Source organism: Panicum virgatum, chromosome 5K (genome assembly GCF_016808335.1).
Source record: "Panicum virgatum strain AP13 chromosome 5K, P.virgatum_v5, whole genome shotgun sequence".
In the NCBI taxonomy this organism is placed as follows: Eukaryota; Viridiplantae; Streptophyta; class Magnoliopsida; order Poales; family Poaceae; genus Panicum; species Panicum virgatum.
Window position 1 is genome coordinate 29,333,461 of NC_053140.1, and position 15,693 is coordinate 29,349,153.

At 42.4% G+C, this 15,693-nt stretch overlaps 1 protein-coding gene across 2 annotated transcripts; it reads left to right on the top strand.

The window, feature by feature from the left end:
- The first annotated feature begins 3,738 nt into the window (after nt 1-3,738).
- On the top strand, nt 3,739-15,678 carry LOC120707060. 2 transcript variants are annotated; one of them, XM_039991831.1, is made up of 9 exons: nt 3,739-4,009; nt 4,643-4,990; nt 5,171-5,386; nt 11,402-12,051; nt 12,690-12,786; nt 12,870-12,923; nt 13,004-13,116; nt 14,692-14,882; nt 15,552-15,678. In XM_039991831.1, exons 1-8 carry the CDS (start codon nt 3,827-3,829, stop codon nt 14,774-14,776), a joined length of 1,746 nt encoding a protein of 581 aa, XP_039847765.1. In that variant the 5' UTR covers nt 3,739-3,826; the 3' UTR covers nt 14,777-14,882; nt 15,552-15,678. The 2 variants fall into 2 exon arrangements, with proteins under 2 accessions (XP_039847765.1, XP_039847766.1); XM_039991832.1 differs by lacking the exon at nt 15,552-15,678 and having other exon boundaries at nt 13,004-13,055; nt 14,692-14,841.
- Nucleotides 15,679-15,693: the final 15 nt, after the last annotated feature.

The window sequence follows — 15,693 nt, forward strand, 5'->3', positions numbered from 1 at the left end:
ACTATAGAGGTAAGGCATCCCTCTCTCACACACACTTTGGTTAGAGATTGCATTCTTGAGAGTGTGAGGGCTTCCTAGTGCATTGCATCAAGAGTTTGAGCTTTGTGGCACTAGGGAAACTTCAAGCAAGCGTCATCGACTTGTTACTCTTGGGAGTTGCCGCTCCCTAGACGGCTTGGAGAAGAGGATTTCGTGGAGCTCCTCCAAGGAGATTATTGAGGAGCCCCGATTTCGGTTGTGAGAGGTCTTGTGCTCACCTCACCGGAGTGGTGAAGAGCAACTCTAGTGGAATCGAGGTGTGGAGCGGTTCCTTGATTCAAGCCGGCTCAAGATCAAGAGGTTCTTGATAGAGGAGCGGTTGATTCTTGGAATCCACCTCAACGTGGATTAGGGGTGATCGGCAAGTCATCGACACCATGGGATAAATTCCTGTGTCAAGCTTGGTTACCTCTCTTGCTCACTTTAATTCTTATTTTTACTTTGAGCAATTTACTTTACTAGAGCTTGATTTGTATCTTGTCACCCTAGGTTGCAAACTCATCTAGAGATAGTAGTAGCATGACATATGGCTTTTCTTTGTTACTAATTAAATTTCTCTAGTGTTGTTGGTTTTAGATTTTAAACCGACTATTCACCCCCCTCTAGTCGGTGTTCTTGATCCTACAGCTTCATAACTTCATTTTAGAGAATGATAGCGATGATGTAGACTTCAATATGGATGAGGCAGAGGTGACATTGCCAGTACCGGATGAAGATGATGCTGAAGAAGAGGTGCATGCTACTACATCGCCACTCGAAGAAGATGAAGACATGAATGCACTGCATGATGAAATAGCAGTAGGGTGCCTCTTGGCACCACGTTTATGAGCATATGTTTGTTCCGTATGTCATGTGTGGGTCTATTTCTATAATACATCAATAACGGTGCTTTTGCATGTGTAGGCATTTATTTTATTACCGCAATAAGGTTGTGTTTGCATGACTCTGGGTTGCAATAATTTAGTTGTGCTGCTGCTAGGTAGTGTAATTGAAATCTTATGATTTGTTGTCCATGTATAATAATTACTCAAACATATTTTTGACAGGCCAATAAATGTTATGTGTGCACTATTTAGGTAGGGAAGCGTGTGTGCATGTAGCAAAATTTTTTGTTTTGTGCTAACCTCTAGCACAAACCAAACGAATTCACGCAGTTGCACTTGTAGCATGCTAGCAATGCTAGGTGTGCGAGCCAATGCTACCTGTGCTACCCACCGAACCAAACAGTTCCTTAAGGAACGATCTTGGGCGGCAATAGGCCTGCCCCACAAAGCCTGGGCATTCGCATGCATGCCGGCGCCATCCTAGGGTGCCGCATTCACACCAAAGGTGGTAATGCCCCTATCCAAAGGTGGAGAGACATGCTATAAGTAGAATAGATAGGCAAGATGTAAGGGAGACAGACTCCCTCGCTTTGCTTAACCAAAGACAACAATTAAGATCACACAGGACGTAAGATGTTATACTTCTCAGCGGCCCGAACTTGTTTAAACCCTCTTGTCCACCATTCGTTTCATGGGAGGGATCTCTACTGCGTGTTACATCCTTGGCCGAATATCTAGATGGGTTTTCTACAAACCTCTGCTTACGGTACTCACCCATCGTCAGCGACCTTGAATGCCACCTAGACATTGGTAGATCAGCAACAAGACAACCTCCAAGGTGATGACAGGGTTGGAAGCATGAGGTGGCATGGTGCACGAGGTAGGAGGTGATAGAGAGCGCGACCCAGGTGCATTGGAGCCAACGCAGCGACTGTTGTAGGATATGAAGGGTCAGAGGTCGAAGGACCTGCACGCTGGGAGGGATGCAACGAAGGTGGGGCACCAACGCCCCCTACTTGCCACCTGTTGGCGCCTACCAATGCTACCACTGTTGTCTAGCGATGACGCAGACGCCAAGGGGGTGACAGGTATTCCATGAACCACGAATGAATCCGCAAGCGCACGGAATACTATTGTAGCATTTAATCCAAAAGTATACCGGGGTGCCATTTATATTTCAGCAGGGAAGATGGCTATAGAAAGTACATAGGCTAGTTAATGAACTGATCTATATTGGATATTCAAATGCATAAACAGGGGTAAGATAAATGATTGAATAGGAGGTAGTGTGACACACACAAGTTGCACTCAACTCTAAATATATTCTATAGGCAGGGAGAAATGAAGAAGTTAGCAGCTCAAGTCAAAGGTACTAGGTTAGTTATATCTTTGCTATCTTATGTTTAGATCAACAGAAAATTAAACTGGTACAACAGGGAAGAGGGAGACTACTACTAGCTGGTCGGCAGTATCCCGGCCACACCATACGGCTTTATGCAACTCCTACCCCCAATCTGAACGTGGAGGATTACTGGGCACGAATAGGGCTGTCACCACCTGTCGCCCACCTCTACAAACCGTGGGAAAGAGCGACGTCTAGCAACACTTAACTAGTCTAGAGACCACATGTACATTAGTAAGCGATACTCTAGTTAGAGCTAACATACAAATACTGAAGCAGTTGACAAAGTTCTAGAGCTAATATGTTAACCATCGCAAGTACATGGCGATAACACAATGCAAGCATTGAGCGATAACGCAACTAGATCAAGAAGTATAACTCTGAATATTCAGAGTATAAATCGAACGGATATCGGTAACCATAGTTTAAATATACTACAAATGACCGGGAATTACACAAGAGAGCTAGAGAAGAACCCATACCAGAACTCTTGAGCAGCTCCGGGGACTCGATGACTCCTAGACTTAAACTTCACTAACTTATAGAGCTAAAGCAAGAAGTGAGTTGAGCTTCACTTGAGTTGTGTGTGTCCATATTCTCACCCCCTCTCATATTTATAGGAGGAAGCCACGACCGAGCAACAGCTAATCCTTACAGAACCACCTTTGGGAGCCAGTGAGGAGCAGCCACGTGGTAAAGTTAAGGCGGTGGGGCCCATGGGTCTGGTCGGCCAACAAGGGTGGTCGAGCTGGCCTGCCCATGGCGCCAACCGCCCCCAACTGCCTCTGGTGGGCTGTTCTGGCCCGCCTCTTGTCCAAAGCACGTGTCATACTTTGTCCTAAGCCGGTTTACTTGAGTAGTTAGGCTACTTTTGGTCCATTTGAGTTTGAATCTGTGCTCAGATTTTATCTGTTATTTTATATCGAATTAAAGTGTGCTTACAACCTGCATTTCACCTTAAAAATATAACTTGCAATTCTTTAAGAGTAAAGTGTATTTTGAGATTTATTTAATAGATAATGCGTGTAAGAAATATAAATTCTCATAATTTTTTGATCAAATTGATGTTTAGAATAGGCTGTTACTAAGCGTCAACACCACCGACGATGCCGATGACAAGGAGCGCCACGGCTGATGGCGCGAGCACATGGCGCCGCGCCACGCAGGTGCCACTCGCCTGTGCAGCACTTGAGGTCGAGGTGGAAAGAGAGGAGTTAACATTGAGGAAGAGACGTGAGAGATAAGAAGACAAGGATAGCGAGAGCGGCCGTGCGATGCAGCCATGCTATACGGCCAGCTGAAATCAAATTACCCACCTTAATATTTAACTCTAATTTCTCGGTCCTCCTCCATAGTATTCTTGGTTGTCGTATGTCCATGGATATGGGCCGTACTTGGGCCGCAAGATAGGAGGACTTCCGGGCCATTTCTAACGTATTCTAGAGGCAGGGAGAAATGTTTGTTGTTCTAGAAGGCCCTAGGAATCCTATCGCCACCCACGGCACAACGCCGCGGAGGGCGGAGCTCAGTGTTCTGTTTCCCGAACACTCTGTCGTTCGCCATGCTGCCGGCTGTCGCCGCCGCATCCCCTGCACTCTCCCATCTGCCGCGCTACCAACACCTTCGCCGTCGCTTCCACCTCCGGTGCCACCGCCTCCCTGCTACTCCCGCCAAGGCCTCGTGTGGCGCCCGCCGCCGGCTCCTAGCAGGCGCGTTCGCAGCCGGCGATGGTCCTTCGGGACAGGTAAGCTTTCGGCGGCCGTCCTCACACGCCTTGGAGGTGTTTGCTCAAATTCCGGCCTCATGATTTTGCCATTTTGGGCCGTGATAATTGACTAATTGGTGAGGAACATTGGGTAGGGTAGTGTCCATCTCCTGGAAGAAACAGATAAATAAATAAATAAATAAAAACTCCATAGCGCCCATTAAGCTGGAAGAAGAATTTAACCTACCTGATGGTCTTGGATAAAAAAACTGTATGTTTGTCTATTCTGAACTCTAATGTTCATAATACTTCATGTCTGCATATTTGATTCCGTTCTGAATTCATTTTTGAGGCTGTGCATGTTGATGAGGATATTTATTCTACAATGATGGCTAGGCTCGGTTCGGTGTCTCCATGCTAGATGCTTATCCATCAGCTTAATATTCATATAGAGCAGACTATTTGTTGCTCCATTTGAGCAAGAAATGGAGTGTTCCAGTAATTTTGAGAATGTGTTGAAATGCAACTAACAAATTTGTGAAAATCATATGGACTTTCCCCTTTTAAAATCTCATGTTTGTTAGCAGTTTTGATAGCGAATTCAGCATGAACTTTCTTGAGTTGCAATTTCTTTTAGAGTTGTTGTCTCAATACATTGCTTGATTTTGTTAGGATGTTGATTACTCTACTGGTACTACGAGTTCTGGATCTGCATACCTTGGTCTCTTTGTTCGATTGCTTGGTTTGGACAATGACACTCGTGATAGGGAGCATGCTGTCTGCACACTTTATCAATACTCTCTTGGTGGCCGGAAGAGCATTGATGAGATAATGCAATTCCCTGGTTGCATTGTCATAATCATTAGCCTCCTGAAGTCAGAGTCCACTCGAGCCCGTGAAGCAGCTGCTGGTCTTCTGCGTAACATAACGTCAGTTCAAATATACAGGAAGATGGCCATTGAAAGTGGAGCAATGGAAGAAGTCATTAGTCTTCTGTGTAAATCTACAATAAGCCCCGAGGTAACTGCAAATACAATCACCAACACTCCAAGATTCTCTTCTCCCTGCTCTGTTTGCTGTAAAATGGTATAGCTGACTCTTACCATGTTTGGCATGTGTGGTAAATAGTTGATAGCCAGGCTACATGTCGGGAGAGTACTGAATTACCTAATGTATTATGCACATACTGTTCTCTTGCAGATGATGGAGCAGTGTTTGTGTACCATTTGGAACTTTTCTATTGATGAAAACTGGAGATACAAGATTCTGAGGAGTGATGTCCTGACAAAGATTGTTAGATACCTAGATGAAGAAGATATAAAAGTCAAAGAAGCTGCTGGTGGTATCATATCAAATTTAGCTTTGAGTCCCTCTAATCATGGAGCTTTGGTAGAAGCAGGAGTGATTCCAAAATTGGTAAGTTGTATTGTGTTCCACGTTAGCAAAGACCCAGTGCAAATAATTGCAATTTATGCTGTTGCTTTAATGTTGATAGTTAGGTGCCCGTGCTAACGCCACGGGTAAATTAAACATACACCAAACAACACATACACATGATCCATAGTCCAAACTGACAAATATATGTTTCACACAAAGAAAATAGCATTATGTTGATTACACAAATTTCACACAAAGAAAATAGTATTATGTTGATAACACAAACACATCCATAGGGTAAAGTCCATAGAGCGGTGAGGAGTAAAATAGACAGAAAAGTATAAGTTATGGTGGAAAGAGTCACGTAAATTCAGTTGACATACATCAGAATTATGTTTGAGATATATTAATTATGGTGGAGCAATGTCATTTCTTGTTTCCACATATTTATGGCAGAGCAAGATCGATCCTGTAGTTACTTTATTCATCTTTAGTGAAGGACACCAACCCCCATCCAGAACTCGAGTTTTCACGTGCATCATGAAACCAGGCCATACAAAATAGCATAAATCAAGCTGAAAAAAGAAGAAAAACAGAGAGCACTATCATGAAACTCAAATTATTGCTATATTTTCTGCACCCACAGTACCTGCCTCAACAGAGAACACTATCAGAGAGCAAGGCTTGAAACAAAATATTTATACACAAATTGAGAGAGCAAAACCGAAGGGGTTGAAATTCAAACTACATCGATCTAGATCCTAAAAATAGAAAATGCATACCACTAAACACCGTGAACAATTTCTTGATGAGGTTGGGATCTTCTAAATTCACAGTTGATGCTTTGCGCTTTAACAACTCCTCTCCTTTCTTAGAAACTGATTCTTTGACTACGTTGAAACAGTGGTTAGCATCATTGTCAATCCACATAAAAATTCCAATATATTTTAGACAAAATTCTGAAATGGAATACCTATCTGAAGCAGCAGATAAATAAAGAGGGTAGACAATCTCAGGTGCAAAGTTCATAGCTTGAATGACATTCAAGATTCCTAGCTGAAGAGGTTGAACAAAAAATTAAACCATGAGAAGGCCAGGTGCATTATGCAGGCAGTACACTCAACAACTAAAATGTGTGTGTGCGCTTGTCCAGTGCAGACATGATTACACATTTTCTGTATTTCCTTTCTTGATGCAAGTATGTCGTCTTTTAGTGGTAGTTTTCCAGTAACATGATCTGATTGTGCAACTGAAAGTCCTGATGGACATCCAATACTGTAGAATTTGACAGCATTCAAATGTCCAAGTCTCAAAATTTGTTCTATACATTTTACTTAATTCAGCAAGGAATACATACCACTGAGGTGGTGTTTGATACAATAATGTATGGAAGCAAAAGTCAGGAAATATTAAACCATCATTGGATTCAGTTATTACTTATTGCTTGATATTTTGAAGCAATATTGCCATCCACCTTATGGATAGCCTGGCCGACAATAGAAGCAAATTTAGAAGGGAAAAACGTTCAAGTGTTATAGAATGTACGCACAGCAGTACAAAATGGCAGATAAAATACTTCACAGCTTGTTAGAATGCGATCACTCCAGTAGGGACATGACTGACCTTTTGTCACAAGTCTCAAGATGATCCCTTGATGCCGAGCTGCACCATTTGATATATTGGTCAAGATATCAGGTGATACAGCTAACTTTTCCAGAAATGGTGAAGCAGCTCTAGAGAAAATTAGAGGTTAACAAAGGAAAAGAGAATACCTCAGTTGGCAGGCGTTCAAACTCCATCTCAATATATATGCAAAAGTTCCATTCAATTGCTAAGGAAGCAGATTCTGTAAATCCAGCATCAGCAGTGGAATCTCAGGCATGTGCTTCACCCTTTTGTTAATGTGGCTGAGAATTTCCCTAACCTGACCAAATCCAGAAAAAAAGAGTCGGCATCTCACTTATCCATAAAGCACGCATAAAACATTAAAAAATAGCTACAGAGTAATAGGGCCGAATCTGAACGGTTTCAGGATACTAATAAACCAACGTTTAGGCACTCCTCAAATGCAGGATATTAGAAAGATCAGCGTAGAACACCACCATGGGTGTTCTAACTGTGTAAACTGCTAATGGTAGCTGAGGATATGCAACTGTTTGCGTGGCGAACCATAAAAGACACAATTTTACAGACAAGAAAAACAATGGAACGATTGCCACAGGTAAAATTAAGTATCAAACCCTCAGTCCTACCGCAGAAACTGAAATTCCATCACCGTGACATCACGAAGGAACAAACTAATCTAACTGAAGAGGAAGAAACTGAAATAGGGACTAAAACTGAACCGCATCTGAACTCTGAACTTGTAAACCAGTTTTGTTCAGTCTTTGTTTTTACAGAAATTGAATGAACATATGAACCCAATCACCGCTAGAAGAACAATCTTAACATAAAAAGCTTCTGCACAACTGAAACATTAGCTAAAGTTCCCTATTTACAACACTGTAAGGCAAACATTGACAAATATTTCATATTTGGAACTGCAACTGACCCGCGTTTCCGAATTATCACCTGACCCATAAAACAAACAAACATATGACTGGGAATTCAGTAATGGAAGCCTCGCTTATCACCTGTTGTTGTCTGGCTCGATGGAGCTTGTGCTCCAGCTACTCCAACTTCATCCGGATCATCTCAAGATTCTGGATGTAGGCCTGTCATACCAATCAACCAAAACAAAATTATCTTCATGGGTGATGAGCTAATCTGATCCCCGCATCTTAACTATTATTCGAGGCATATACACCTCTGCCCTCCAAATCAGGAAACATATATTCATTTATCAATCAATTAGATTAAAAGGAGAGGAGCATTATACAGGATTTGAAAAATAGAGAGAAAGCAAAGTGCATCACTACATTCATCAGGGAACAAAATTGATTTATGGATGAAACGGGCATTAGCACTGTGTTAAACAAATATCAAGTATGATCCCCTGGATCACGTATGTATTTGTTAGTATAGTTCCAGAACATGGTATCTTCAGGTTAGTGTAAGTTCTGCATCGGTGTATCAAATGTATAAATTTTGGTTCGCATAAGTTGCTCATGTTTTTAATATCAACACCATAAGTTTCTCTAACCTGACTTGGACCTGGAAGCCGCACCCACGACCTCTAGGATTTTGTGCGTCGGGGCGTGCTGCTGCGTGTCCCGACGACGCGTGGAGCTCCGGCAGCCGAAGGACGGCGTGGCGCGGACGACGGCGGCCCCGGCCGGATCCGCAGCAGGGTGGATCTCGGCATCAATCTGCGGCGGCCCCGGCGTGGATCTGCAGCAGGGTGGTGTGATGTGGCAACGATTCTTGCAATGAGAAAAAAACAAACATATGTAAGTGCAGCATCACATAATTCTACTCAGAAAGAATGCATACAGGGTTGTGATAAAACCAGGAGCCCGAGCAAATAGCTTGCATCTCTTCTCTTACAAGTCCATCTATACAATTCCACACATTGAATATGTTTTAATTTAGATGTCAATGTAATATGTTGATAAATTAACTGGAACTAACATCACATGCATGGAAGAAATATGCAAAAACAAAAAAAATAATACAATGACCACATGTACATATTACATTTTTTACCAATCAGTTGAGTGATGGATTGCTGATGCTCAGGTGGAACCATTCACATATTACATTCTTAGGGAAGACAAGAAGCATTTCCATCAACCTTTCTTTCCAACCACAGAAACCCCTAAAACTGATGAAAATACCTGATTAATCACCACAACATTTGCCTCGAGCAAAGACATCACGTTAGAGTGTTAGACAAATCACTCCTGTTCCTAGTCTTCACAATTGCTAGGAGCTTGAACTGAATGACATGCTTGAATCCATGAGGTGAGGAAGCAGACAAGGGCATACTACACCACATCGTGCAGCAACTCATAAATATTAAATTATTTTAGATATGTAAGCATCTGCAAGATCACTCTAACAAATGTTAAAAAAATCATGGTCCTAATCTTTTATTGTTCTATAAAGTAGCACTTCATAACTACCGTGTTGGAAACTTGTGGGGCAGAAAGGCAGCGACACCTCAGAGCATATATAATCTGATTTCTGAATTAACCAATCTGAAAATTGTGCTCTCTTTGCTTCCTTCCTCAGTACAACTAAAAGTTTCAAAACTAATATATGTGAACCAGACCACACACTATAGCTAAATGTGGAAGTCAATGTCCACAGCTAGTTTATTCTACAGCCGTGAATCAACAACAACAAAAGAAACTTAACCAATAACTCAGACGCTTTTAGGACCCCAGTCCCCAAGCAGTCCCCTACCGCAGAACTGAACAATCCTACACCTCCCGAGGATGTTAACGATAAAACATTCGAAGCCTCAGCGCTCAATGCAGTGCAAGAAGCACTCTAGGTTTGGTACAATACCTGCGATAAGCACCAGGATTGTGAGGGCGACCACCGTATCGAAGACCTACACCATCAGTGCCTTGGCGTCGCACGCGCACTCGGCGCCCTTGGCCGGCAAAGTCGCAGCCCGCTCCTCCTGCCCCCCTGCTCCCAAGACAGCATGAGAATCATCAGAGGAAGAAGCGGAGGAACCGCGAGCAACAAACAGAGGAGGAAGCGGCAAGAGAAGGATGACGGGTGCAAGAGAAAAACGCCCGAAACTCGACCGAATCAAAACGAATCGCTCCCAAACTTTGCATAGGTGATCTCCATGGAGTTGGTAAACTATCTCGAAAGAGTCATGTCTCAAATCGAACTCAAACTCTGGGAATTTCAGATCACGTGCAAGAATGCAGTTTTTCTCCCCAAAATGAAATTGGTTCGATTCTTCGTGCTCGTGTTGATTCAATCAAATTAACTCATGGAGTAGCGTCAACACATGTCTTTGCACGAATCAAACCAACAAAAAACTCCCCAAACGCTTGGATTTAAGAAATCGAGCCAAAAATGAGAAGAACTGCATGTGGATGTGGATGTGCAATGGAGGAGCGCGTGGCTCGGCAGCGAACCCACGCGGCCTCGCCAAGTAGCGACGGCACCCTGCCCGCCGTGGCCTCAACCCGCGGGTGTTGGAGCCGCGCGCGTGGAGGTGCGGCCCGGCGGCGGCGCGCGGAGTCAGGGTCCGGCGCGGCGGCCGGAGGAGTCCGCGGCCGGCGCGGACGACGCGGGGGGCGGCAGGAGGGCTCGCGGCGTCGGCAGCCGGAGCCCGCTGCCCGCGCGCATCCCGGCGGCGGCGGCCTGAGCCCGCAGCCGGCGCAGGGCGGGGCGGCGGCGCAGGTCGGGCTGAACCCTCCCTCCGTGCCCCGCGCCGCGCCAGATCCAGATCCCGCGGGAGGCCGGAGGCGGAGCGGGAGGCCGGCGCGTCTAGGAGGCCGGCGCGGCTGCTGCGGCGCAGAAGGCTGCGGGGGACCCGGAGGCGGAGCAGGAGTTGGAAGACGGCCGCGGGCGGGTCGGCGCGCGGGATTCGAACGCGGGGCGCGGCGGAGGGGCGGGCGACGCGCGGGCGATGGGGTCTCCGCTTCAAGCGGATGATCTCGGTCCGTTGGATGGTGTTTGGATGATCCAGAGCCATTGATTTCTACACAGGCGAAATTTGGGGTACGTTTTTATTGGTGCAGTGGGTGGTGGGCATCTCAGCGGGAGGCGCGAGATTGGGTGGCCGTAGCGTAATTTGATCGTTCCTTTTAGGGAGGGAAGTTGAGTATTAGCCATGATAAGGGTTGGTACACTTAGAGTCACATATATAATCAATCTCTTGGAGTAAATGAGGTCCTAAATCCTAATATGCCATTTTAATCAAAGCACCATGATGCGTGGCTTCTGAACATCTGATGATATGTTGCTCAGAACTTCAGCAATATCTAAGTATGTAGGCTCATATTTTAAAATGTGCCTAATTTTAACTTCTGTATTCGATCGATTGTCTAGGAATGTTTTGGCGGACTACAGAGTGTATCTTTCACCTGGTGTTATGCACTTCCTGAAATTCATTCAAAATAATCATTATGGTTGTTTTTATAGGTTCATCTTTTGCAAACCAAAGAAGATGACTATAAGATTATTAGAAAGGAAGCTCGAAGTTCGCTGATTCTGCTAGCCCATGATGATCATTACCTCAGCCTTATAATAGAGGAGGGTCTTATTCGGGTTCCTTTGGTTGGCTCAGCTGCATATAAAGCTTTTAAACCTCTCCCTCATTCGTGGCCCACTTTTCCTGATGGATCTGAGATTCAACGGAGTTCTCGCCCCTCAAAATACGGTGCTACTGAACTGCTCCTTGGCTTGAGTGTCAATGAGAAGGATACAAAGCCAGACGAAGCTAAAATTAATGCTATGATAGGGCGCTCTAATCAGCAATTTCTTGCACGTGTTGGAGCTATTGAGTTGGATGATGAAGGAAATGAGCAATCTGGATCTGAAAAGAGTGACCTCTATACCATTTTGCCATGGGTTGATGGTGTTGCAAGGCTAGTTTTGATTCTTGGTGGTCTTGAAGATGTATCTGCAATTAAAAAAGCTGCTAGAGCGATAGGTGATGCATCAATAAATGAACATATGCGCACCTCATTCAAGGAAGCTGGGGCTGTTAAACCTCTACTTCAGCTGCTGAAACACGGTGATGTGTCTGTCAGAGAAGCTGCTGCTTATGCATTGGAAAAATTAAGTGTCAGGTATATTATTATCCATTTGTTCTTCTTTAATCAACACAATCATACTGCATAACATTGTTTAGTATAAATATAGATGGTAATTAGACTCTGTTTTGGATGCTGTAATTTATAATGCAGTAATACATTTCTCTAGGTTATGGACTTATCATGTTAAACTATGAATCATCTTCTTGAGTTTCACATTCTAATTATGTAGGTATCTATCTAGAAACTACAGATACATTTCTGTCTGTTTGCATCTACTCATTTGGCTAATGGTAGAAAGTCTGCGTGTTTCAAAGCATGTTGAGAATTTTAGGAGCCATATGGATTTCATAAAGTTCATTTTGACAATAGTCTAAGATTTTCGATTGTTTTGAGTGCACTTTGTGCTAATATTTGTTCAGGCTAGCTGATGAAACAGATAATAAAGCCTAGCTATCTGTAATGTTGGTTCTATACTAACAAATAATAGTGTATACTGTTTCATATATGGATAGTGGTGAAGTATTTTGCATGTGATAGTATACAGCCAAAAAATGCTTTTATGATATTATCACAGATATAGTGGGGATGCTATTTAACCCTGTTTAGTATGTTTTTTGTTAGTTGCTGGCTTCGTTTTTGACTATTATATGTTCCTTGCTGTCCTTTTTTAGTGCCACCATATGTCAGAAAATCAAAGCAGATGGTGGACTTGAACTGCTTGTAAATACAGTGAAGGATCCAAATACCCCAGTGAAACAACTAGAGAAGGTATTGGGCAGCAACATGACCTGTTTTACTTTTCATTGTTACATTATCATGGTTAGGGTTCTAACTTTACAGATTCCATGCAGATGATTTGTGTACTTTCTCGAATGTTTGACATGGGGATTAACATGGTTGCTGCGGTGAGTTAGGCTTCTTTGCACATCAGCAGTACTTATGGTGCTTATTGAAACACTGCAGTCTAATACACTCAATTTGTTAGCCGGAGAGCTATGCTCATGAGGATGTAACCAGTGCTGAGAGGAGTATTCAAGGTGATACAGCTACAGGAAACAGTGTCATTTCCCATACATTTGTAAACCAAGAGATGGCCAGGTTCATCACAGCCTTATGGCTATGCTTCTGACATTTTTTTTCACTTTATTAGTTCATAGAAAATCTTTAGTTCCTACTCTCATTTAAGCTAGTGCCTTTTTAAGTTTACACGTACATATTAGAAATTGGTGTAAGATTACCTATTTTACATCTTCTTGAATTTATATAGTTCAGGGCATTTGTGTTCTTACCCCTACTTTGAAGTGTAATTGTGATTTTGCCTTTATTTTTTTAACTTTGTGATTTTTTCCTTTACTATTTACAAATCAGTGCAATTTTACCCCTAATCAATGGTCAAAACAGGGGCAAATATGCAGAGATTAAGGGCAAAACCGCAACAACTTGTGAAAAATGAAGGGTAAAATCACAAAGTTAAAAAAATGAGGGCAAAATCACAATTGCACTTCAAAGTAGGGGTAAGAACACCAAAAAACCTTCATAAAAATACCATTGGGTCTTCTTCCATTGGTCTATATGTAATATTTAAGTCTTATGCATACATGTTGCAAATAGAATAGGTCTGCAATTAGGAAACTACCCTATTGTGTTAGTATGTCTAAATTGATTAATATTCGTAAAACTATTTTAGTCCTTCGAATCACTCAACACATGAGGGAACTCAATATATGGTATAGTTATCCAGGGACAAGAGTTTCTTCCTAAAATAACAATTATGTAGGGACAAAAAAATTTAGATATGAAGGAAGCGATTTTCATCTGTGAAGGGGGAGAAACATACATTTATATCATAACAAGTGGCTTATAGGGGCCAAGGAAATATGTTACTTTGTATTTTAATCATGATTTGATGTGATTACTTTGGAAAAGGTTATCGATAGATTGAATTAATGAATCATGGGTGATACAGAAGAGAAGTACAATGACTCGTCGCTGAGACGAAAGAATAACAGCAGAAAAGGGTTGAAAGAGCTAGGGTTTGGATATAAAAGTAAAAGCAATAAATATAAAGGGCCGTGACCCTTTATATTTATAGGGTGGGGTTGACTTATCTCGCAAGAAATCCTGTTTACAGATATAAATCTATAAAAATCTCTAGTTGTACTCGGACTCTGCTTGGACCGGTCAGACCGGTCGGTCGTGCCATACCAGCTATAGCGCCCAGACCGGTCGGTCGTGCCATACCAACTACAACGCCCAGACCGGTTAGACCGCTTGGTCAGACCGGTTGGTCTAGTCTGCTGCCAATTTTGGTTGTCAACACTAACATGATTGGTTTTCCTTTCTCGACATGGTAATGTTAATCCATATGAATAACCAAACGGGCAAAGCCTTACATAAAACCATCATTCATGATTATTCGATCTGGTTTTGATTAACGGAGGTCTCACATAAAACCATCATTTCATGGTTTCAATCTGGTTTTTATATTGGAGGGTCTTATGTTAATCTTTTTCTTACTTTGGTCGAGAGTGAATGTTTGAAATTTGTCAGTAAGTTAGGTGGTAAAATGGACTTATTACATTGTGGAAAGTACGTAAAAGGAAAAATGTAGCACTTTGTTTTTTCGGTGCCTTTTAGAATATTGTGATGATGTGATGCTTTTCATGTTTTCAGTGAGATGATCTTGGATTTTGATGCTATTTTACGCTTGACCAAAGTTCTGAAGGAAGGATCCCCAAGTCTGCAAGCAAAAGTCTGATGTGTACTGGAGCATTTAGCAGCTTTGGAGCAACATGCCCCTGCAATGACTGCTACTAGCACCGGTTCCGTAATCGAAGCTATTCTGGAAATCGGGGTTATTCATGGTATCTTGCTTGATTCAGTTTTGCATAGTGCAGATGGATACATTAATCTTTTGCATGGATTAGTTATGTTCAAGGACTGTTAGAAAAGAGTTAGTATGCACTGATGAGCTTTATGATACTGCAGGGATATCTGACTTTCTGAATTTCTGTACATACCATGAAGATTTTACAATAACTTTTTATTCAAAGCGTAAAATAACCTATTTGTTTTGTAATCACCACAGAAATGAACTGCCAGAAAACATCAAGATTTGTATAGGCTTCTTTGATCTGTATAGAACCTTGTAGTACCAATTAGAAAGTGAATTTTATTTTGCTGTCAACCATGATATATTCCGATATTTTCATTTTTGGTTCATGAACATCAACATTTTTGGTCCATGGTCTTATTTGGTATGGTGTAATAGGTAACAATGAAACATGACATGGCAAGTTGTGTTGTAAATTTCCTTGGCATTTATAGCAAAATCAAAATGTTAGCCAATAATGATGCTAGTGAAGCAGTTTCTGTTGAATTTTCTTCAGTAAAAAATATTATTTAGTAGCATTGTCATACACCACAGTTTGCTGTCATTTTCCGAGAGTATTTGATGCATGAAATCTCAAAATGGTGTTATACTGAAGTAAAGGGCATCTCTGAATTTTTTTTCTTACTTCCACTGTCTACAGGTACCAGAGCTGATTCTGAAGACTTTGATAACCTTCCTAGTGTAGTCACTGAAGAAGTCAGTCAGGCTGTGTCTGCAGCTGTGACGTTACTGACAAAGTTATTGAACTTTGATATTTTCACCCGCAGCATAAATAGTGAGAA

Coding starts and splice junctions, on each gene's coding strand:
- LOC120707060 (XM_039991831.1), top strand. CDS start 3,827: ATGCTGCCGGCTGTCGCCGCCGCATCCCCTGCACTCTCCCATCTGCCG. Junction 12,787..12,869: donor CAGTGAAACAACTAGAGAAG/GTATTGGGCAGC, acceptor GATTCCATGCAG/ATGATTTGTGTACTTTCTCG. Junction 12,924..13,003: donor GGATTAACATGGTTGCTGCG/GTGAGTTAGGCT, acceptor TCAATTTGTTAG/CCGGAGAGCTATGCTCATGA.